At 37.9% G+C, this 25,106-nt stretch overlaps 1 protein-coding gene across 3 annotated transcripts in view; it reads left to right on the top strand.

Annotated features, from left to right (window-relative positions):
• The window catches only part of WDR7 (WD repeat domain 7), a 310,876-nt gene that overhangs the window by 66,970 nt on the left and 218,800 nt on the right, over positions 1–25,106 (top strand). For 2 of the 3 annotated variants that reach the window (XM_074995753.1, XM_074995752.1), the window contains exons 17-19: positions 4,295–4,384; positions 7,240–7,358; positions 9,750–9,873. In XM_074995753.1, the coding sequence (XP_074851854.1) occupies positions 4,295–4,384; positions 7,240–7,358; positions 9,750–9,873 (333 nt within the window). The remainder of the gene's footprint in view (positions 1–4,294; positions 4,385–7,239; positions 7,359–9,749; positions 9,874–25,106) is intronic. The other variant, XM_074995754.1, reaches the window with a different exon arrangement.

The following is a 25,106-nucleotide window of genomic DNA, read 5'->3' as shown; positions in this document are numbered from 1 at the left end:
GCTAGTGTGCACGATTAAGATCCATGTGTTTTTTAATTGGTATAATGAAGTGCTGATATTAACGTGGTGTGATCCCATGACATTTAACTGTCTCCTTCACAGAAAAGATGACTGAATTTGGTGCCACTGTGGGTCACTTAGTTGCAGGAGTCCAAGGACTGACATAAAACTTGATGTAGATTTTTTTTTAAACCCACTTATAAATCAATTTTATTTAAACTGCAGGTTTTTTCCTAGACCAACCACAAACTTCTTGAGTTCACCATCCACCTCCCATTTCCCTAGAACAAGCAAACAAAAAGCATCTCACTACTTGGAATTACAGGGAAAGGAGGCTGGTAGTTGGGGCCGTATTTTAGGATTCCTTATCTCTACTGCCTATGAAGGCCCACTTCCTCCAACCGGATAATATGTTCGCTCTTGTTTGACTGCTATCATGTCCTTGCTTCTTCAGGTACCTAATCTGTAGAGCCAGAACAGCACCCTTTCTGCCTCATCTGGCCAGACACCAAAGCTGAAATTTGACTTATACTTGGTTTATACTGCAGTTTGATTACTTAACCGTATCTTGGTTGTGTGGATATGAATAGTTACCATAACAATTCTGATTTTCATAAGCAACACCACATTTTATGTTTGTGGTGAAATGTTTAAATATTAACAGTATAATACAGCTTTCATACAAACTGTGTTGTGCACTGCATGGAACTAAAAAATACAGCTTCTACTGAGCTAGAGGTGAAATAATGGAAGTAAAGGAAAACAGATATGCTGCAGAAAAGAAGACTCTTCCACTGATCGAGAATAGACAGGGAAGCCACTCCTGGGAAAGCAGCCATGCGGGATGGGGTGAGAGCTGGTCCATGACAGGCAACAATAAATTCATGTAGACTAACACGGCTACGTTTTCTGAGACTATGCATCTGAGGGATTAATTTTCCCCTTAAAAGCAAACAACAGTGTGGTGGCCAATGTTGAGTGAAAGCTTGGAATGAAGGAGGAACCCAGAGCAACTCTGTTAAAAGATAATCACATATTTATATTTTTGTGTATGTTTATGAAGCAGTGTGCTTTTCACAGAGAAAACTCACCACTGTAATAACTAAGTGCTAAAGACTGAAGATTCAGTGAAGCTGAGAATAATTGAAGGAAGGAAAGGATTCCTGGCAGAGGTGAAGCTGAACAAAAATATAAGTTAAGTTTAAAGTTGTTGGATAAAATCCTGGCCCTGGTGACATCAGAGGCAAATCTCGCTTCCACTTCAGCAGAAAAAGATTTCACTCTGTGATAAAGCAGAGGAGGTAGATCAGCAATAGATATTTGGACGCTCTTCCATTTCCCCCTAGAAGAGCATGGGGCTGGTGCCAGCACACCAGATGATGTTGGGAGCCTTTAACTACTGCATGGTACCACATCTAGGCTATGTCTAGATTACAGCAATTTGTTGACAGAAGTTTTTGTTGGAAGATATCTTCCAACAAAACTTCTGTTGACAAATTGCAGCCAAATTGCCAAGTGGATCGCAAAAGTGATCTGCTCTGCCAACAGGGAATGGCTGGACAGCTCAGCTGCTCTCTCCACAAAACAGCCAACAGGGAGGCCCAGTGTCCTGGAAGCCCCTCAAAGTCCAGACCAGCTTTCTGTTGACAGAGGCATTATGCCTTGTGGGGAGCGGGATAAGATTGTCGACAAAACTGTTGCATTCTGTCGATTTTACTGTCAACAGAATGGTTTGGGAATCTGGATGCTCCCTGGGCTTTGTCAACAAAGCACCAGTTTTGTTGACAGAACCCTCTTGTGTACACCTAGCCAGAGAGGTTAGAGAGTCTATACTGTAAGCATTCATTGACCAGGGAAAAGCTGGCACTGTTTCCATATCCACATCATCCAGGCAGTTAAAGACTTCCTTGGCCTTCACTCCAAAAATCAAATTCATTGGGGTCCTAATACTCCATAACTTTGAGAATGTTTGCTTCGCAGGAGGGATAATTTGTATTTCTTTGCTCAGCATTTGTATTTGCATCTTGGACACAAAAAGAGAGGGGCTGCTCTTTGAAGAGGAAATTTGATAGGCAGCAACATTTGTGACTCTTCATTCTTTTGTTAAGCATTAATGGTTGCCAGTACTGCTTTGGATAACAGGAACTCCAACTCAGTTTAACTTCAGGATTTGGATGAATAAAAATGTACTCAGAACTTGAGTGTTAGTAAGATCAGGGTTATAGTTTGCATGAGATGAAGGGTTAATGGAGACCCGGAGCTTACTGGCAAAAGTATGCAAAAAAAAAAAAAAAAGAAACAGACTGATTGTCTATCCAAGAGTAACATTGGGTCAAGACATGAGTCATTTACTTTCCTTCTCTTTTAAAAAGACCGTTTTTGAATTTTGGAAGCGCTCAGGAGACATAAAGAAGTCATGTATTTGATTTGACTCTTAACTTGTCATTTTTCATCCAAACGGCAGCCAGAATTATGATGATTAGTAATATGTTTAATTTATTTCCAAACTGATATCATTACACTAGACTATAATCTGCAAAAATGAATTATATGTGGGTGTCAAATTCTATATAGTATAGTACATTCATTTGTAGCCATCATCATTTTCAACTTCTGTTTTGTAGTGTAGGTTGTAACAAGCATAAATAGGTTCACATCTCCCTCTTCTGCAAATTAGACTTACATATTTCTTCATGAGAAGTTGAATGCTGATTTTTCTCCTTATTTTTCATACCTATTTATACCTATGTGAGGCACTTGTAGTGTCTTGTCTTCCCATTAATTTCTTTTGATGTATTTTTTCTCTCTTTAAAAGATCAATTAGTATAAGTGCAATTAGTGCACATTGTGGCATGTTTAATTTCCATCATTTTGACTGGTATCTATCCTGAGAACACTAGAGACCAATGTCATTGGGCTATTTAAACCAGCTGTTGTTAGTGACTGATATAAATAGAGATATTTGGAGGGAGCTAGCCTAAGAAAATGAAAAGCTGTTTAGAGATTTTATAAACAATAAACTTTTTTATTCTCATCAATAAAATTCAGGGTTTGTTTTACCATGTCTATCTAGTACCTTTAATTTTTGTTCCGGTGAAATAAAAGGTTGTCCGTTTACTCTAGTTATCCTTCCACTTTACACACACCATCAGGTTGTGTTCACATGGAAATTATGGAAAAAAGTAGTTTTGATGCAGATGTCTTTAGTGACAAAAGAAATTCATTGCATGAAAAGCAAACATACCATTTAGAAGACAATGTTTAATCTGTTCAGGAGCCTGAACCTATTCCGTTGCAGAACAATAAAGGAGAGGGATTAATTTGAAGATTCTTGTGCATGACATATGGTAATTTCTCTATAGGAAGCAAGTGTCAAATAGTGACCTCTAAATCCTAACATTGACCTCTGCTTGTACAATGTGTGTGCCATAAGGTTTGCCTGTCCTTTCATATGATAATTTGCGTCACGGAACATTTGTGGGGCTATAATGTTTATTACTAGTTTTGGACGGCCTGTACACTGAGAAATATAAAGCTTTCAAAATGGCTGTCTCAAAGCCTGAGATACTTTTAAGTTAGCATTTACAGTTTTTTGTGCAATGATATATTAAAAGTGGCTTATTTACAGGAGTAGTTCCAGTTTAATATGCACTTCATATGTTCATGTATAGCTTCTATGTTACAGTTCATTTTTATAGAGCTTTATTTAGTGTAGTTTAAAATGGCTTTAATAGCTTCAGACATTTAAAACTAGACTAAGAATTAAAAACTCTGGGAAGTACTCCTTCAAGTGGGAGAGTGATGGATTAGCTGGGTCACCTTGCTATCTAACTATCTATAGCGTATCCTTTTCTGGTTTTTGTAACTACTAGTAGGAAATAGGAAATCACTTAGTTTTGAGGATAAACTTTTTGAAGTGTTATCTATGGTATCTTTTTAATTTTATTGTCGTGATTTGAGTTTTAGCTCTGAGTTGATGTGCTGTGTAAAACTGTAATTCATGCTGTATTTTAAAGCAAATTTGAAATGCCTTAATTTACAATGATTCTTATCTATTCCAAATAAATTTAAGTTAATATCTTTGTGTCTTCTGCAACTGCATGTCTTTCTGTCATTGATGTTACACTTCTGGTAAAATCTAGAATATTTTTGTTGATGATATAGTCACAGTTCGTTTCTTCTTTTTTCTTTTCTCAGTAATGCTAATCAGTTTTTCAGAAATGTCTATCTTCATTTTCCTCTCTATCTGTTTTCTTTTTTTCTTTTTTTTTTTTTTAATTTTTTCTTCTGCAAGTTGCTCCTGCTGTTTCTTCTAGTACTGAAGCTGATCGCTCTGGCTCTGACCCTGCTCCTACTTTACATAGCTGTTTCTTAGTAAATGAAGGTATTCTCTTCACATTTTCTATCTACTCGTCATTTACTTACAACTAATGGCGTTATTTGTTATGACATGACTCTTTTATTTGCATATTTGCTTTGTGCGAGATGGAGACAACCAGTTTCATTTTGCAATTTTGATCCTTAATGCTGGCTAAAAATGTTGACAAAGATTACTTTTAATTTACATTTCTCCAGTATTTTGTCAATCATGTTTATAGACATTATTTCTATTTTAAACCTCTCAGTTAAAACCAGAATCATGTAAATGTTTTTCAGTTAAGCTGTGTCTACACAGCCCATCCCTTTCAGAAGATGGTTGGAAATGCAAATGAGGTATGAATTTAAATATCTTGTGCCTCATTTCCATATTCCCACATGATATGGCTTCCATAAGAGCCATTTCCGGAAGCCAAAGCAGCCTTGTGTACGGAGTTCCTTCGAAAGGAAACCCCTCTTTTGAAAGCACCGTTCTTCCTGAAAAAAGTTAAGAAGGGTACTTTTGAAAGGGAGGTTTCCTTTCGAAGGAACCCATCCACATGGCTGCTTTGGCTTCCAGAAATGGCTCTTACGGAAGCCAGATCATGAGGTGTGATGTTTAAATCCATGCCTCATTTGCATTTCTGATGGCTGCAGTTGCGTGCCCCTTCCAACAGGGAGGGACCATGTAGATGCTGCTTTAGAGAAAAAACATTTATCTTTAAGGTTAGACAAACTAGGATTACATTGGACTCGGAAGGGCAGCAGCTTCCAAAGTTAATGGGCCCTCACAGGGTTAGCCCTATGCCAACTGCCTCCACTTCTATATATAGGCTTGGAAGGATTCGATTTTTATCAGTAAACACTGACAAACATCAATGATTGAAATTTACAGATAAGCAAAGTAAGGAAAATGCTGCTTGAGAACTTCAGAGTTTGAATTACGGAATTCAACGTTGTTTATATTGACATTATCTTAACAGATACCCATATCTGTTTCCTTCTGTGCTCCTGTTTTCAAGTGCTAATAACAATTGCCTGTACCAATTTATAGTTACTTTTTAAACTTCCCACCCCCTTCCTCCCTCCTTGCCCCTCCCTCCTCCTCTTAGGCTGCAGGGAGCTGGGAGCCAGGCACAGCAGTGTCTGGTTATTTTTTTATTATTTTCTCAGCTCCTGCAAGGGGAAAGTGACCAGGTGCTCCTGCGCCTGGCTCCGTGCTCCCAGGGGCTAGAAGGAGGGCAGGTGTCCCCCTTTCCCTGCTTAAATGGAATTTGAGTTATGGGGGGGCTGCGAGGAATGCACTTGGCACAGATCAAGAACCTGATTTAAAAAAAAAAAGAAACACTTTTCATAGTACACTAGTGAGCCCCTTTGAATTTAGTACTAGGTCAATTAAAAGAGAGGATCTTTTCCAACAATAAATATCACAATTCAAGACATTTTACTTGGAGTAAATTATAAACATCTAAAACGCTATATTGTACAAGTTGGATATGCTAAATTTTACTACTTTTTAAAATAAAAACTTGTGATGCTTCAGAGTATTACAGTATGCATTTATATGTTTGAAATATTACATATTGAAATAAGGATTTAAACAGATGACTAAGGCTTTCATGCAAATATTGAATTCTATGTGTGTTCTACTTTCACATGTTGGTAGGTCACTTTTAACTGTCACCTTTTTCTGTTTGTTGTGCTTTAAAATAATACTTAAAAGACTAAAAATGAAACCAAATGCAAAAACAACATGCAGTATTTCTGCTGACATTGTGCGTGCTAAATGACTGTAATCTGGGCGTGTTATAATTGAATATTAAGGCATTAAATTCCATGTAAGGTAATGCAAATTATAATGTGTATGTGAGCCAGCTGACTTGTAATTCCTTTGAACTTTGTGCTGTTTTTACAAGTATCAGCCAAAATGTTGAATCAAATCTAGGATTTTGTTTTGTTTTTGATTCTTGTATTGATTGTACATAGAGACCCTGAGTCACTGACACACTCGAACACTTTAAATCTCAAAGCATGGTTTTAAATATTTTGTTGAATCAAGACTACCTTGTAGGCTATAACTGAGACCCTGAATCTTAATGTGCAGTGAGACACATGCAGGTAGACCCCAGTCTAAATCGGTGGGGCTCTTTACCGTTAGTTTTCTTTGCAGGATCTGAGCCTTATAGAGCCAATTAAATTTCTGTGCTTGTACTGGAATCTCATATGTGCTGTGAAGGCTTGATCCAATGTCCAATGAAAAGTGTGGAAAGATGTCCATTAATTTTCATGCTCCCTGGGTTAAATTCTACATAGGGTTTAACCTTAGACTCCTATAATAGAGAACAGAATTCTGTTCTGTTTCAGCTGCTAGTGACAAACAGATGACCAATATTTTCAGCTGAGCCCTCTGATCTCAGCAAAGAGATTAAACTGCTTTTTGAATATATATCTCATCTGAAGTTTTGTTATTGTTGTTGTTTTTTGTTTGTTTTTTAACTTAGATTTTGCTGTGGCATCTAGCTATTAGGTAACATTTTGTGTGTTGTTGGAAATGACAAATCTGTCTGAATGTGGCTTGGAACAGACCTAATATAGCTGTCTTTTTTCATGGCAACCTAATATTGTTCTTTATGTAAAAATACCTGTCTCACAGGAAAATATTATTTACTGAGACACTGATGTTGTGAGTCAGAGGTCTGCCTGGAGCCAAGGTAGGCTCCACACTCTCTTATGAGAGAAGCAATTTAACTTTAGGGGAAAAAGTGCTTGTCCCAGTGGCCAGAGCATATTCAAATATATTTTGAATACCTTTAAGTAAAGTTAATATATTTTGACGTTAAATGACCAATGTGTTTTTATGCCTGTTTTAACCTATTTTAATAGGATGGAGTCAACTAGCTGCTATGCATTGTGTTATGCTCCCTGACCTATTGGGACTGGAAAAATTTAGACCACCTCTTCTGGAGATGCTAGCTCGCAGGTGGCAGGATCGATGCTTGGAGGTAATACTAAGATGTCAATAGCAAAAAAAAAAAAAAAAAAAAAAAAAAAATCCTGCATGTGGCAAAGAATTTAGGTTCTTCTTTTTTTAGTCATAAGCTGCATTATTGGATAGTGGTTAGTACCTGACCTCCTTCCCACCCCATTTGAAGCCAGCATTTTCCATGTAAATAGGACTGTAAAACTTCAACAAGAGAAATATAAATCTCTGATTTATATAATGGACCCTGGAGGTCATCATTGTTCTACTAATATACCTAAAAGTAGTTTTATTTGGCAGTAGAAAACCTCTGTTTTCCTAATCTAAAGATGATTTTGACAAATTCATTTGAAAAAATAGCTTAATTCTAAATAGTTTACAGATCTTCTCTTGAATAAGTAAAAGTGCTCTTTAATGCATGAAGTCACTGAAAGCTAAAACTTTTGTTTCTTAAAAATTTATCATCTACTTATGGCAATGGACGTATAAGTTAGCTCTGTATAACAGGGAATTTTTTCATTTTCCTCAGGAAATAAGGCACAGTGACTATTTTTCATGTTTCAAACCGAGGATTAATATACAGCAGTTTCATGTCTGTTATGTTTAATTTTCTGGTTGACATTCCTTTGACTTTTTAGTATCTGTACTTTTTCCTTGTTTCTGATTAACTTTTCCTTGTTTCTGATTAACTTATAAATCCACTGCATATATTTGAAACATTTTATCAATTCACATCTAGAATTCTTTGAAATCTGCTTAATTTAATTTTAATTTCACCAGCAGCCACACACCATACCACTGAAACAGTAACCCAGGAATCTATCCCTGCAAAAAACCCCATTCCTAACTCTGTCCACCTATCTATACTAGCAAAACCATCTCTGGACGTAACCACATCAGCCACACCATCAGGAGCTCATACACCTACTCATCCACTAATGTGATATATCTCATCATATGCAATCAATGTCCCTTTGCCATATATATTGGCCAAACCGGACAGTCTCTGCTCCAAAGGATGAATGGACACAAATCCAACATCAGGAGTTGGAATACACATAAATCTACAGGGGAACACTTTAGCCTCCCTGAACATTCAATAATGCATTTTAAAGTAGCCATTATTCTACAAAAGAATTTTACCACAATATTACAGAGAGAGACCTATGAATTGGAATTGATTTGCAAATCTGACACATTTAAATTAGGTCTTAAGAGATGTCAACTATTTCATGCATTACAAGGGCAATTTCCACATCTTTGATGTTTGTAGGAACGGGATACATTCTACTTAACTTTGTTTGCATCATCTACTGATTTTACTAGTAACAGGTAACCTCTTTTTCTCCCCACTCTCCCCACCCCCAGCTATATAAACCCTGGATTCTAACTGTCCTCTTCAGTAAGGTGAAGAAATGGGTCTTATCCACGAGAGATCATGATCTAATACATTTTTCAGTTTTTAAGGTTCTGTGGGACTGCTTGTTAATTATGTAAAGTGTTCTTGTTCCCAGAAAGTACAATAATTTTCAAAGGTAACTGAAATTTTCCTCAGCCACAAGGTTTGTAGGTACAATAATTTTGTTAGTTGTCAGGAAGTCAGGGGTATTGTCCTCACTCTGTCAATATTTCCTAACCTTCAGAATGTCATTTAAACCCATGGTCTGTGCTCCATCTGTTAATTTATATGGCATTCCTTAATTTTATTAAATGTTTCAATTTACATTCAAAATATTATTTAGTATTTGTTAGTTTTATGTATTTTTCCTCCACTACATTACTTGGTCATCTAGATTACGTACTAAATGGGCAAAATCAATATTTAAATGTAATAACTTTTTAAGGTGGGTTTTCTTAACATTTTTCAAGTTTTGTTGAAGTTGGAGAACTGTTTTGGGACAGTATAGAAGAGAGTTCTATAGTGCTGTCTGTCACTAATTTGTTATAACAAATCCAAAATTAATTTTCCTTTAACATCTTTCAAAAAAACTCTTAATTTCTTACATCTGTTGCAAAATATCATGTGCTGGAAATTCAGCACTTAGTTATGAGCTCCTTTACCTTTTCCCCTCCCTCACTTGCCTTGGAAATGGCTGATCTTTTCACTGGCATGGCAGAGCTGCTGTGAGACTTGATCCTTCCTCCTCAGGGAGGCAAGGGGTAGGTAGAGCAGCTATATAGTTTTGCAGCATCCCTTCATAATCCCAGCCAGTGCTAGGGGAAGCACAGATGCTAGTGGGACTTGGTGGCACAACTGTTTCATGCTTGTGTGGAGTTTTACAATATTTTTAGCTTAGCTCCATTGAATTGTAAGAATTTAATGGCTGCATGATTGTCCTGTTACATTTTTCAAAATCCTTGTAAATATTATTTGAGAATTGAGCTTGTATGATATTCTGATTGACTTCTGTAGGTAAGGGAAGCTGCCCAGGCCTTATTATTAGCAGAGCTGAGAAGAATTGAACAGGCAGGACGGAAAGAAACAATTGATGCTTGGGCTCCGTATTTACCACAGTATATTGACAGTGTTATATCACGTGAGTACTCTTCATTTTATCCTGAAAATAATTTGGTTAAAATATATGGTTAAGAAAATAATATAAATATGAATACTGGCACAAACCACAAGAAAGTCAATATTTATAATATCTTTTTAAACTTAAATTACAGAATTTAGGTCATTAACTGAGTAATCACACTTTTCTCTTGATGAACGATCAGCTTCACATTCACAGATTTGTGCTATATATATAATCCTTTTAAATTCTGTGGTGTTTTTTGGTACATGTTCCTCGATGAAGAAGGAGGAGAGAAAAGAGCAAGCTATTTCAAGGGTCATTTGTATTTTTTAAAAAGCAATACTTTATTTAGCAAACACAGCTCTAATGTTTCTAGATCAAAGCAGATCTAGGTATTTATTTAAATGTAGTTTCATGTCCAGTGCTCTTTGCTGAAAGGTAAACTAGAGCAGTTGTCTACTAAATACTCACGTACAGATAAAGTATGTGTCTGTATAAGGTCATGCTCACCTTTTAAGTTGCGTTTTTTGGGAGATAACTAACTTTAACTATTGAAGTAATGTGTGTGTGTGTATAACCGAGTCCCCTGAAATTTCCAAGTGAATTAATTGTTGTGAAGCTGGGGGGATAATCAGATACTAATCCTTCATTTTTTTTTCTCCCTGCATGAGTAAAGGTCAGACAGCTCATGAGCTGCAAAGAGCATGGTCAGGTAGATCAACTTGCTGCAGTTCAACAGAGTAGGGCTGAATTTAAAAATGAAGAACTTAATAATAAGGATGGGAGAGATTTTTTTTCTGATTATACCTGAATGCATCTTTAAGAGTTGAAAAACAGCAGGCTTTGTTACTTCCTGGTATTTAAATTCAGCTTTTTCATAAATCTATCAGTCTTGAATAAAAGTAATTGGCTACGTGTACAGGAGAAACATCAGTTGACAGAAGAGCAGCCAGACTGCCTGGTTCCCTCTCAACAGAACGGCTGACTGGAAGCTTAGGAAACAGGGCTGCCTGGTGAACAGGAAGGCCTGCCTGGTGACAATAGGGTCCTGAAGTGTCTACACGGCTGTTTTTGTGAACAGGAAGCTGTCAAGAAAGGCGTTATACCTGAATGTGGAGAGGTATAACTTTGCTGGCAGATGTGCTGATTTTTGTTGACAGACTGTCGACAAAGCATGTTTTCCATGTAGATGCTTCAGGTTTTTCTGACAAAAGCTCAGTTTTGCTGGAAAAAACATTGTGTGTGTAGTTGTAGCCATTATTTCTGCTCCCCTTCTTATACAGGTTGAACCTCTCTAGTCCAGAAGTCTCTTGTCTGGCAAACTCTGTAATCTGGCATGATGTTAGTTAGCTTAGCCAGACAACCACTTTTCATGGGTGTGGCCAAATTTCCTGTGGTTCCATAAAGTTTGCCTACAGCCACGAGTCCTAGCTCTCGGTGTTCTGTGCTGTAATTTACCTCTACATGTCCTATAAGAGCCCAGTAAGCAGTGGAAGTGTTCATAATGTGCTAGAAAATATTGATCTCCTGTCTCCCAACAAATCCTCTCGTTTGGCACCAGTCAGGTCCCGAGGGTGCCAGAGGAGAGAGGTTCAACCTGTACCATCTTTGTCTTAATGACTGGAACCATGGATAACCTATTTCTGGACCTTAAACTTCAGACTTAGTGACATGCAGTGTTTTTGTAATGTAAAAATAAATTAATATTCCAAATTACTTGGAAAAAGTATTCGTAGATTTATTTTCAACTCAAATAATAGAGGGCAATTTATGTTCGTAGTCATATACTCCCCCAGTGACGTGTGTACCCATGCACCCTCTTTTTATTTTTCTTTCTGATCCCTAGAAGTCACTTTAGATGCCTCAGCATCCTTTTCATAAGTCACTTAGGAGCCCAAGTCTCAATAAAGCCCAACATGACTTAGGAATCTAAGTGGTTAAGATACTTGGGTAATGCGGTTTGAGTGATTAAAAACCTTTGTTACTTTTGAAAATGTTACCCCTGGAGATTTTCTAGTAAAAAAGAGGAAGTTCCACTGGTTTTGCTTTCCTTAGGTGTGATGTTGAATGCATCTTGGAATATTGGGAAAATGTCAGTACTGCCTGATACTAATGGTTAGTTATCATCATTAGTTGATAGCAGAACAAGGTGCAGTTGGTCTTTCCTTATAGAATCAAGTGTTGTGGAAAAAATTGTTAAGATCTAGATCCTACATTCTAGTCTACTAATACCCTTGTTTCTACGTACATTCCTACGGAAATACATAGAACACTTCCTGGTCACAAAGTCCTCCCATTTGAATAAATTGTGGGGTGGGACCTAATTTTGGTATTGTTCAAAAATGCTACTTTGGTGGTCCTGACAATTTTGATAAAGCAAGCTTCTACATTCTTCCTACAAATGTGCCTCTGATAAGGAGCTCATCAGTAAGAGCAGTAGTTTAGTCTCTGTGATTGTCTCCATTGATAATGCCAGTAAAGATAGTAGAGTGACATTTATTTGTAACATCTCTCCACTAGATGCTGATTTAGATCACCAGGCCGTTTTACTCTGGCTACTGAATAGCCATCTTTTTCCCTAATGGAAAACTTTTTTGAAAAATAATGTTTTAAATACAAAATGGCATTATACAGTTAATATTTTTTGGTCTATTCAGCTATTATTAATAATTGCTTATGAAAAGAGGATTTTCCTAGCTGCAAAACCTGCAACAGCCTATTCCTGAGTTAACATCTCTGTAAAAAGATCAATGATATTGCCACAGAAACTTGTAATGTGGAGAGGGGGCAATGGAGCATTCAAATTTAATTTTATTGTAAGATGCTATGCTTTTTGTTATAGTATTTTATTAAAGATAATATGAGTTTGTGTTATGCCAGCTACTCAAAGGGTATTGTAATTTTTGCAAAAATTGCAATAATTTCATACAGGGAAATAGGATTATGGGTACACAGGTTTATGCACAGGTATAATTTAAGTCATTGCTAAAATGTGCAGCAATAGAATTCACAAGTGTTTAGTCTGCACTAGTGTTGGGGATGATGTATGTGAACTAAAAAGCGTTTTTCCTTTTATAATTCCTATATCTACATTTCACAAAAGATTAGAATAAGAGATGGAGCGTCCAATAGAAACCACAGAAAACGTGCACTGTGGCCATATTTAATTTCCGAATTTGACTAGAATAATGCAGCATCCTGTTGTTTCCTAAAACCAGTTTAAGGAACTGTTTAAACACTGACAGTGGAATCACTAAAATAACTTGTGCAGCCCCACAATGTTGGCTCCTACCCCAGGCTGTGGCTACACTGTGTTCTACTTTTTTGGGAGCAGAATGCAAACGAGCACGATCAGATGCACAAATGAGGCATGGATTTACATGTCCCACACCTCATTTGCATATCCACATGCAGTCTCACTTCCAGAAGAGCCTTTTCTGGAAGCAAAAACAGCCCCATTTTCGAAAAAACTCTTCCTCCTGAAACAAAATAGGAAGGAGGATTCTTTCAAAAATGGAGTTTATTTTCAAAGGAATCCCGTCTACATGGCTGGGTTTTTTTTTTTTTTTGCTTCCGGAAAAGGCTCTTCCAGAAGTGAGATCATATGCAAATAAGTTGCAAGATATGTGAATCAGTGCCTCATTTGCATTTCTGGTCTCGCTCATTGCATTCCAGTTTCGGAAGCGGAATGCCAGTGTAGCTGTAGCCCAAGTTTTGTTCAGGCTGACTTTGCTTATGTTGTGAGATGAAATTGCATTTTAAGTTTATATTAATACACACAATTTTTTACTATTTTGCCCTACTTTCTTTACTTAACTTCGTCCTCTGCCAAGCTCCTATAGTTCTTTGGAGAGTGTAAAATGCCTTTTATTCTAAAAACTAATTTTTTCTGTCTGAAGCTCTTGATAGCTTTTTAAAACATACTACTAATAAAACTATATTTTCTTACAGCAGCGAAGGATCCTGGGGCACCTTATAGAATAACAGAAAAGTTTTGAGCATGAGTTTTCGTGAGCACAGACTCACTTCATCAGATGCTGGTCATGGACATCTGCAGGGCCAGGTATAAATAAGCCAGAGCAAGGGTGGGGATAACAAGGTTAGCTCAGTCAGCAAGGGTGAGGCTTACTACCAGCAGTTGATCTGGAGGTGTGAACACCAAGGGAGGGGAAGCTGCTTTTGTATTTAGCCAGCCATTCACAGTCTTTGTTTAAGCCTGAGCTGAGGGTGTCGAATTTGCAGATGAATTGTAGCTCAGAAATTTCTCTTTGGAGTCTGGTCCTGAAATTTCTTTGCTGTAGGATAGCTACTGTTACGTCTGCTACTGTGTGGCCCGGGAGATTGAAGTGCTCTCCTACGGGTTTTTGTATGTTGCCATTTCTGATATCTGATTTGTGTGCGTTTATTCTTTTACGTAGAGACTGTCCCGTTTGTCCGATGTATATAGCAGAGGGGCATTGCTGGCACATGATGGCATAAATTATATTGGTAGATGTGCAGCTGAATGAACCCACGATGGTGTGGCTGATCTGGTTAGGTCCTGTAATGGTGTTGCTGGTGTAGATATGTGGGCAGAACTGGCAACGAGGTTTGTTGCATGGATGGGTCCCTGAGTTAGAGTGACTGTGGTGCGGTGTATAGTTGCTGGTTAGGATTTGCTTCAGGTTGGCAGGTTGTCTGTGGGCAAGGACTGGTCTGCCTCCCAAGGCCTGTGAAAGTGGGGGATCATTGTCCAGGATGGGTTGTAAATCCCTCATGATGCACTGTAGAGGTTTTAGCTGAGGACTGTAGGTGATGGCTAGTGGTGTTCTGTTGGTTTCTCTCTTGGGCTTGTCCTGTAGTAAGAGGCTTTGTGGCACACATCTGGTTCTGTTGATTTGGTTTTTTCACTTCCCCAGGTGGGTATTGCAGTTTCAAGAATGCTTGGTGGAGATCCTATGGGTGTTTGTCTCTGTCGGAGGGGTTGGAGCAAATGCGGTTATATGTTAGTGCTTGGCTGTAGACAATGGATCGTGTGGTGTGTCTGGGATGGAAGCTGGAGGCATGAAGGTAGGCGTAGCAGTCAGTGGGTTTACGGTACAGGGTGGTATTGATGTGGCCATCATGTATTAGCACTGTGGTGTCCAGGAAGTGGATCTCCTGTGTGGACTGTTCCAAGCTGAGGTTGATGTTGGGGTGAAAGTTGTTGAAGTCCCTGTGGAATTCCTCCAGAGTCTCCTTCCTGTGGGTCCAGATGATGATGATGTCATCAATGTAGCGTAAGTAGACATGGGGTGTTAGTGGACGAGAACTAAGGAAGCGCTGTTCCAGGTCAGCCATGAAAATATTGGCTTATTGAGGGTCCATGCGGGTACCCATAGCTGTGCCGCTGATTTGAAGGTATATATCGTCACCAAATCTGAAATAGTTGTGTGTGAGGATAAAGGTACAGAGCTCAGCCATCAGATGTGCTGTAGCATCATCAGGGATACTGTTCTGGACAGCATTTATTCCATCTTTGTGTGGGATGTTGGTATAGAGAGCCTTCACATCCATGGTGGCTAGGATAGTGTTTTCTGGTAGGTCATCAATGTATTGCAGTTTTCTCAGGAAGTCAGTGTTGTCTCGGAGATGGCTGGGAGTGCTTGTGGCATAGGATCTGAGGAGAGAGTCCATGTAACTGGACAGTCCTTCAGTGAGAGTGCCAATGCCCAAGATGATGGGGCGTCCAAGATTTCCAGGTTTGTGGATCTTGGTTAGTCGGTAGAATAGCCCCGGATGGGGCTCTAGAGGTGTGTTGGTATAAATCTGTTCTTGTGCTTGTGTAGGGAGTGTCCTGAGCAGATGGTGTAGTTTCTTAGTGTATTCCTCGGTGGGATCTGAGGAAAGTAGCCTGTGAAATCTGGTATTGGAGAGTTGTCTGGAAGCCTCCTTCTGGTAGTCAGACTTGTTTCATGATCAGACTCACTGATATTTTCTTAGTATTTTCTGGTTTCTCTAAAGACACATTTGTTGTATTGATATGTCCTTATCCTCTATCTTCTTATGCTATCTTGCTTTGCATTTGGAGATGGAGCTACATTGGGTTAATCTTATCAAAATATTTTTCCTGGTTACTTTGTCTTTTGACTTTTTGAATGATGGAGCTTAATGAAGTTTACATTGGCTGGTGGAAAGGATAGAGGCATTGTCCTCATGGGATAATAAAGGTTAAACTAAATTTAAAATTGGGAGGACAATGTCCTGTCTTTCTCATGATTAATCAACATTCAAAAACAGGCATGTGATGTTCTAGTGTACAGTACATAATTTACTGTGTTATGGGGTGTGTGTGTGTGTGTGTGTGTGTGTGGAGATATGCCTTTCTTTTCTGCTGCAGCACTCTTCAGTAGCTGGTAATTAACATTACATAAAGTTATTTCTACTCTCCAAACATCAATTTCTTACTTGTTAGTATATGCAGCATTTAAAGGGATAGCTATGCAACCTTTCCAGAATCTATTTTTGTAGACTTTTGAAGTGCTATTTGAAGGGGAGGGCTAGCTCAGTGGTTCAAGCATTAGACTACTAAACCCAGGGTTGTGAGCTCAATCCTTGAGTGGGCCATTTAGGGATCTGGAAGAAAAAAAAAATGTTGGTGCTTGGCCCTGATAAGAGGGCAGGGGACTGGATTCAATAACCTCCCAAGGTCCATTCCAGTTCCATGAGACATATAAATCATATATTGAAGTCATAAACTGTGATTTACCTAGCAACTAAACTTTTTTTAAATTATTGTAAGTAGTTGCATATTAGTATGCAAACACTTCTGTCTCGTACAGAGAATTACTTGTTCAAGAATTAAAAATGTATTTGCTTTAAAAATGTACATTTTGCAAACATTTCAGAATTTGTCCAAAGGGCAAATTTAATTTCTTTTCAGTGAAGTAGCTGTTTGCTACAAGCCAATTGATTTATGGAGAACATATAATATTCTTATTAAATCTAAATTGTACACACAACTTACATGGAACATAGAACTCCAAAATGTTAAAAACATGTCTCTGCCTTTCAGAAGACATTGCTTTTGATAACTACCAACTTTAGCGAGGCCTATGGCGTGTGCATTCTTATTACACAATTAAATGCAAAATAAGGATTGAATAAGATATTCAGAAATGGCATGATGCATATGGATGGAAGGGTCTTGAATGATAGCTGTAGGTATTACCCTTTCTGCATATTTGGATTTATTTTTGTAATGAACCTTTTAAGAGGTCAGTTGTACTCAGTCTGAAGACTATAGGTGTTGTTGCCTTCCTTCTGGGTAATGGTTACTATAGCAGCCACTGATTATTAGTAATTTATTTTCTCTACAGTGACTGAGTGACCTTCTAGGATACAAGGTCATATACATAATTATTTTTGTATTGTATGTGTGTGTATACAAACTCTTCTTCATGCTAGCCAGTTGGTTATGATGCTGTTGCCTGAAAAAGGACCATTTCCCAAAAATTAGTTAAAACTAAGTGGCCGTAGTCATTTTAATTGTTTCCCAGATAGATACAATATACTGCTCTGCTAGTTACTTAAATCCTTATTTCTGAAAAAAATGCATAGAGGAATGTGTGGCATCATGTTGAACATATATCTCTGTCAGCCACCAGCACAGCACTGTGTTCTTGTTGAATTTTGTGGTTACTTTTGTGTTCTGGTAATGGAGATAAGGAGATGATGTTTTTTTGTAGAAGCCAGTGATTTATTTGTTCATAGACAAATATTCTGTCACGTGTTCAGTAAGTAAATAGGATATTTTAAATTTGTTAGTTTGAAATGTTTATAATTCTCTCACTGTTCAACAAGGAGATAAAGGAAGTATGTCTGTATTGATGCTAAATTAGGACATGAGACAGGATAAAATGATCACATAAGGGGGCTTCGAAAGTTATTAATATGTGCAGAAAATTATAAAATCCAGCATGAGAAAAATAGTCTAGCACAGGGGTCATCAACCTGTCTGAGGTAGAGTGCCAAAATGTGACCTTTTGACCTCCTAGATATGCTCTGAGTGCCAATGATACTTTTAAAAATCACCAATAGTCTTTCATACAACAGCTTATTAATAAAGATGCAGACCTTTACCATTTCTGTCTTTAAATCTTGTAAGTCTTTCTAAAGATCTAAAGATATCCAGGATTTTAATCCAGGTTGAACCTCTCGTGTCCCGGATTCTCTGGTCTGGCAACATCATGTTTATTGCCAGGCAGTTGTTAATCAGAGAAATTGCAAAATATTATGGGCTCAAACATCTTCTCAACAGCAGTCCAGTTTTTCACACATTTGAAAAGTAAATGAATGCAGATTTAGGAGTGCACGCCTAGGCTGAGCCTGCACTACAAGATAAATTCATACTAACTAATACTGATTTTTATAATTTCTGGAATTTATACTTTTGAATTTTATCATCATCACTTCCCACGTGTGCCTCACAAAGTCGACTTATTGCTTCCACACTCAACTTGGCTAACTTTGACTGCTGCAGTACTGCATTGTGGAAACCTATTCCACTCTTCCCTCATCCCTGTAACATTCTGGGTATACTGGCTGGTCTTTGACATCATCTTCCCACATTGCATTTTCCTCATTCCCCTTCCAGTCCCTGAAAATATGCCAATCCCTGGAAATAATACAGGGACCCTCATAGTTAGAAGAAAGAGGATAGACAAGTATAGGAAAATCTTGACTCCTGCTAGGCACTGTAGAAAGGAATACAGCTCATATGGCTTGCTTCAACTTGCTATGAAGTACAACAGATGATGCCAGTTTGCAAGAGGTAGCTAGAACAAGTGTAGGGTACTGAGGTAATGTCAACAGCTTTCCTTAGTTGCCTACCTGTTGTCATGCTATCTACATGATTTTGAGCCAGTCCTGTCTGGAGTTAGACCCCGGTTGGTCCTATTCTCTCTCAATTTGAGAGCCAATGAGTACATATTGCTTAAGCAAAGTGAAATCACTGGATGTTGTCCAAAGGGAGGCTCTTTGGAGCTGTGCAAGAAACACAGGAACAGATTTGTCCCAGTTCCAATCTCAAGCACAACATGGGAATAGTACAGCATGAGTGAAGCCATCCATCATCTGCTTTAGATCGGAGCAATACAGCTTGCTCTTCATTCTATTTCTAATCTCCGGAGCAATCAGAGCAAGACTCTGACTGAAGCATTTAAATAAGATATTAGGCAAGACTTATTCTCCAACATACCTATTTTAGCGTCCACCTACAATATTTCAAGTTTGCATAGGGCCGACCTTTTTCCTCTCCCAATTTCAGTCATTTTCTTTAAGGATTTCTGCCTGAAATCATGTTGTTACAGGTTTTAAGGAAGAAGGTAAAATAATTCTCTTCCTAGAGAGGTTGGGTGTTTTTGTTTGTCAGGGTGCTGTTACAGGAACAAACATGAGACATATAGTGATATGGTTTCTGTACGATGTGGGATTCATGATAAGTACAGAGATGGAAGTCAGTCATAGGCCTGGGTGAAAGGTGAAATCTGAGTTTCATCTCAGAAGAATGTTAATAGAATAGAAAGACAGCCATAACAGAAAACTGGAATCTAAACCGTAGCTCTTATTGGATCCAAATGGGAGTGAGAATCTCATTCACAGATATGAGTCAATGAACCAGAATTCATATGAAACCTACACAGTGTATGCCCTTTACTGCTATTTCTCATCTGTCTATTGACAGAGTTTAAGATCTTTTTGTATATTTGCTGTTTCCTCAATTGTTGAGTACACAGAATCATAAGTACCATTTCATCACTTTCACCCAAATTGCCTTCCGCCTTCATAAATTCAAACAATTCCTCAATGTCTGTCAGAATCTAGTCTAAATAGGACATCTGCCAGGTCACATCATTCATTATCTGGAACAAAAATGATGTATCCTGTGCACTTCAACTAGTTACTGAACATTTTGTGAATGTTGTGTTCTTTTTCTGACACCTGTGTCCTGGACTGAACTGGGACCTGACTACATCCCACTTCATTATTTATAGTGAGCATCTGACTGAATTGTGGCTCTTTACCGGTTCACTAGTGGTGAATCCCTTCAAAACCCATATCCAAAAAGGAAAGAGTGAGACTAGCAGAATGACAGTGAACTCCAGAAAAGCAGATGTAACGAAGTCTGAACTGGGAGAGAAGGTCCTATGAAAACAAAATCAAAAGGAGTGAAGGAGAATGGCACTCTTCAGGGATATGGCTCCACACAGGAGCTATTTAAGGACCTGAAAATCAAGAAAGGAATCTTACAAAAAATGGAAATGTGTGAATTGCAAATGAGGAGTACATAGAAATAGCACAAGTATGTAGGGACAAAATTAGAAAGACTGAGGCACAAAAATCAGTTAATCCCTTGCAAAGGACATAAAGACAGTAAGAGCGCATCTACACTAGAGAGATTTGCAAACAAAACTCATGAAGTGTCTACATACAAAATGCATTTAGTTGACAAACTGTCAACATAAAAGCCGTGTACCCATTCCAGAGGACCCTTTTGTTGACAGAGCAAATCAAAAGATTGATCTGCTTTTATGTGTACAAAGGGAGAAAACTGGTTACTAACCTTATGTAAGTCTTGTTCTTCAAGGGTTGCTCTTGTTTGTTCAATTTCCAGTCCTCCTATCCCTCTATCAGAATTGCTGACAAGAAGAAACTGAGAGGCTGTGGAGCTGGTGCTGCCCACCAACACATGACTCCAGAGGGTGCTAGAACTGGCCCGGTAGATACCACTATGGGAAACATCTCTAGCACACAAACCAAATATGGAATGCTCATGAGCAACAGCATAGTAATAGCTCTACTGACTAGTGCAAAGTCCGTAATTTAATTAACATGTTAAACAAGTGAAATACAACCTAGATTTCCTCTAAGAGGCGTAAGTCTCGATTTATAAGAATGTGCAAGCAAAAATGTCAAGCCTTTGTTATGCAATGTTATCTGTATGTTAAAGAAATGGAAATTATGTGCACATCCTGACATTAAATACTTCTGCAGGTCAGCAACCCTTATTCCAGTTCACAAGGCAACCTCATTCACAACTTACATTGAAAGAATTATTCTTTCTTCTGTTGATTATAAAAATCTAGTGCTTAGAAGAACTTATATGTTGGAACAGTGAAGTCATGTCTCCTGTAGTGAGATGTGCCAAGTGGTCATCTGTCATTATATTAATTCACCAAACACCACTTATTGGTCATCCAGTCTTCATCAAATGCCATTTTTCACAGAATTCTAGTCTTCACCTTTGTATTCACAGGGAGATGGAAGAAAGAAACATATGTAGTTTGGGATATCAATATTCAAAGGAGGCAGAGTATTCTGAAAATCCATCTGTAATGCATCTGGGACCTTAGCAAGAATGCAACATTTTTTTCTGTGCTTACCTGATTTATTTTAAGTCATGAGAGCTACAGAGCTGGCTCATTTTGAAGAAGAGTCGATCATCCAAAGTAGAAAGAGAAGCCAGCATGTAGATATTTGGGTTAACATTTATTTAGGGAATTTTCCAGTGTTTTGCAGTAGAAGAAATTGTGATTTTTCATCAAAATATATTTAACCCAGATTCTAAGTTAAAAAGTAAAACAGATTTATCCTGGTAGTAGAAATTATCTTAGCTGGAGGGAACTTCAGGATAATATCGGGGCCAACAGGTAATGATTTCTCCAAAGCTTGATACATTATGATGGGTCTGTTGACCTTAGTCCCTGAACAAAGGAAGGTAAACATATGCATTTTCTTTGCATATTCATAGAAATAAAAACTATGTGATGCTCTCTGTATGTTAAAATGAAGAATGTTTAAGTGAGACTTCCCATGCTTTCCTTAATTCTTGTGCTTGTGCGTAATTATTGAGAAGGGTAGGCTATATAAAATCCATCTCTCCATCACTCCTTTAAAAAAGAAAATCCCAGGCTTTCAGAAACACCTGATAAAAGTGCTCTGTTAGTGATAGTGATGGCTTAGATTCATATGAGCAGCAGTGAGGGCACTGAGCCTGAGAAAAGGGCAGCAATTTCATAAGGGAGATATGTCCTATTCAACAAAAGCTGTGGCTAAAAACTCTAAAAAGGTATGATCATATGTGATATATGGCTATTTGTTAAACCTTTCAGTACACTCCAAAGCACTACCAATAATATGTATAATTCCTATTAGGGCCATTTACTTGTACCTATTAAATTATTTTTATTTAATAAAAAAACCAGTTTTGTAAGTCTTTTGTAACTTAGAAACAGCTGAAATTAAGTAAAGTTTAGAAAAAAAGTCACTTGGGAAACTCCATCAAGCTTCAAACCACAGGAAATTTGGGGCTCTGTAAAAGAGGGCTCATTATATAATCATTGACAGACCAATAGCTGTTATGGTGCTAGCAAGCACTATATATAATAAATGGCCTAATATTAGTTGCTGTGAAGAATCTGATATTGATTTGTACCATTAGTCTCTTGTTGATTTGCTGAAGACCTGAGTTTTTTAATGCTAATGGAAACAAAGTGCTTTACAAAACACTGCACATGAATACAGGAACATGTCTCTGAAATGGAAAAACTGTCTAGGAAGCTTTTTAAAAATATATTTGTTTTGTTTGTTGTAATACAGACGCAACATGTCAGAGCCCTGCTATGTGCAGAGAGTAAGGCTTTTTAGACTAATGACCCAACATGGTGATCTGATACTATGTACCTGTAAAAACTATTTAAATATGGAAAATGAAAAAAACATGAAATTGTTAACCCCAAACAGTTGACTACTTGAAAATAATGTAAACGAGTTACAGCAGGAACCCCTGAACTTTATAGGAAACAGGTACTAAAACCATTGGTATGGATAAATGGCAAGGTCCTAGAGAAACAACAGGAAGTCCTGTGGCACCTTATAGACTAAAATTTGTTAGTCTATAAGGTGCCACAGGACTTCTTGTTGTTTTTGAAGATACAGACTACCATGGATACCTCTCTGATACAAGGTCCTTGAGAATATTCAAGCAAAATGGGTATATATAAAATAAAAAAGGGAAATCTACCTCATCTGAAGCTGCAGGAACATAAACTATGCCTGCTAAAGTACAAGATTAATTCTAAGGGGACTCAGAAACTGATCCTACATTGAGCTCTGCTTGAGCAGAGTCATTTTACCTGTACAGAGCCCCCTTGACTTTATGGTTCTGTGTGCACAGAAGTCATTATAGAATTGGTTCCTAGCAAGGAAGCTGAAGATTAAGCAGCCAAAGACAGAAGAACATATAGCACAAAATTTAATAAGGCCATTATAACTAGGAAGCCTCTAGGAGAATCAGCATGTGTACTGGACTATCAGGAATTATAGGAGTCATTTAGGAAGATAAAGCCACTAAGCAAGCTGGATTATTTGTGGTTCAGTCTTCACTAAAGCAAACGCTTGCGAGATAGCTACTATTTCCTAGTAATAAGAATATGAGATCATCAGAAATCTAAGTTTCCCAGAGAAGTGTTGGAACTAATTGATTATTTTTAAAAACTGGAACAGCAGCCAGCAGGAATCTGTGGATAAAGTGGATATCCTCAGATTTGCAAGGGTCTAGATAAAAATACCTTTATCTGCTGTTGCATCTGTATCTGCAAAAGTGAGCCATGAGTATTTGCATCCACATCTGTGCATATAAAGTGGGTATCTGCAGATTTTCAAGGATCTACCTATGGATAAGGTCTGAGTGAAAGAGAGCAAGAAGCACGTTAATAAGATAATAGAATGCACTGAGTCTGTTTGCATTGTTAGGAAGGAGAGAGAGGAGTGTACTTAAAAGTTTCATTGATCAATTGAAGTAGGTGTGTTAGGCTGCTGGCCTGTCGCAATTCCTGCCATCTTCTGTTGTCGCACAAACCTGTACGCAAACATGTGGGTGTGATCCAGGGAGATGTGAATAAATGTTTTGGTTGTGGATCAAAGATTACTGGTCTTCCACACCTTACTGTATTCCCTAATGGGGTGTCTGATTGTTCTGGAGTGCTGCTGCAAAAGGTGTGTGCTTTGGTCCCCTGCCTGCCTTGCAGAACTGAATAGTACCCCAGATACATGGCATTTAAGAATCCTTCTCCAAGACTCCTAGCAAGCTAAAAACTGCAGTGTTATCTGTATGCTAAAGAAGTGCAACATCGACATCCTCCTCATCAGTGGCTGTCACAAGCAAGAGACAGTGGGCCCTACAATTTCACTACCAGAAAACTGGTTTAAATATTATGTTCTGGCAAATTATACACAAGATTCAAAGGAGAATCTCATTACATATAATGTATTATTTTTGTACTAAACTGTACTTCCATGAGCTACACCTACAAGGAAATGAGGCTCTGTCTGCACTGTAGGGCTTTTCAGAAATGACTTATTTCTGAAAAGAGCATTCATACCACAAAAGCATTTTGAAATTGAGCTTTCACACTGGAGCCCAATTTCAAAATAAGAACAATGATGGGAGGCCTCCTTGTAGTCCAATTAAGTTGTAATTATCTCTGCTTAGTACACACAGGGTCTGTTTTGAAACTGGGGCTTCAGTGACAGTAGTTTGTTTTGGTGGAGCTGGTTTCAAGTTAAATACCATGTTATTTCAGAATGTCCAAGCTTTGCAATGTGTACACAAGAGTTTTTTTCTGGGGAGGAAGTTGGGAACAGTATAAATAAGCCTTTATTTTGCGTGTAATACTTTATATTTATCGTGATTTGTTGGTATGTCATTAATACTCTAAGTATAATTAAAATGAATTTTAACACACAAACAGTGGTAATCAATGTGAATTTTGCCAAGGACTGTAGGATTTGCCATTCAATTTTTGCATTCTAATTAATAATGGTGTAATAGAGATACATTTCATTGTTCATTTGCAAAGTCGATTACTCGTCCATGCTGCAGGAAGAGCCAGAAACATACAAATGTAAAACAGTATTTTGCAAAAAAAAAAAAAAAAAAAGTTTTTCTCTAATGAATTTAAGAACCCCAAATGAATAAAATAATCTAGTGCCTTGCAGCCTTTGAAATGCCAACGCATTCAACTTCAGCATAAGTTGGAAAACTTGTACATTTCTGAAACTATATACAATAAACCCTCAAAGTGCATGACTTTGAGTTGCGCTTAATTCACATTACTCCAATTTAAGCACAATTCAAAGTCTCTCTGCAGCTGTCTGCCCACCAGGCTCCCCCAGCTGAGGGAAGCCAGGTGGGCAGACAGATGCTGCCACTGGAGGAAGCCAGGGAGAAG

This window comes from Carettochelys insculpta, chromosome 5 (genome assembly GCF_033958435.1).
Source record: "Carettochelys insculpta isolate YL-2023 chromosome 5, ASM3395843v1, whole genome shotgun sequence".
In the NCBI taxonomy this organism is placed as follows: domain Eukaryota; kingdom Metazoa; phylum Chordata; order Testudines; family Carettochelyidae; genus Carettochelys; species Carettochelys insculpta.
The sequence above is the reverse complement of the archived record's forward strand: the minus strand, read 5'-3'. Positions and strand labels throughout refer to the sequence as shown.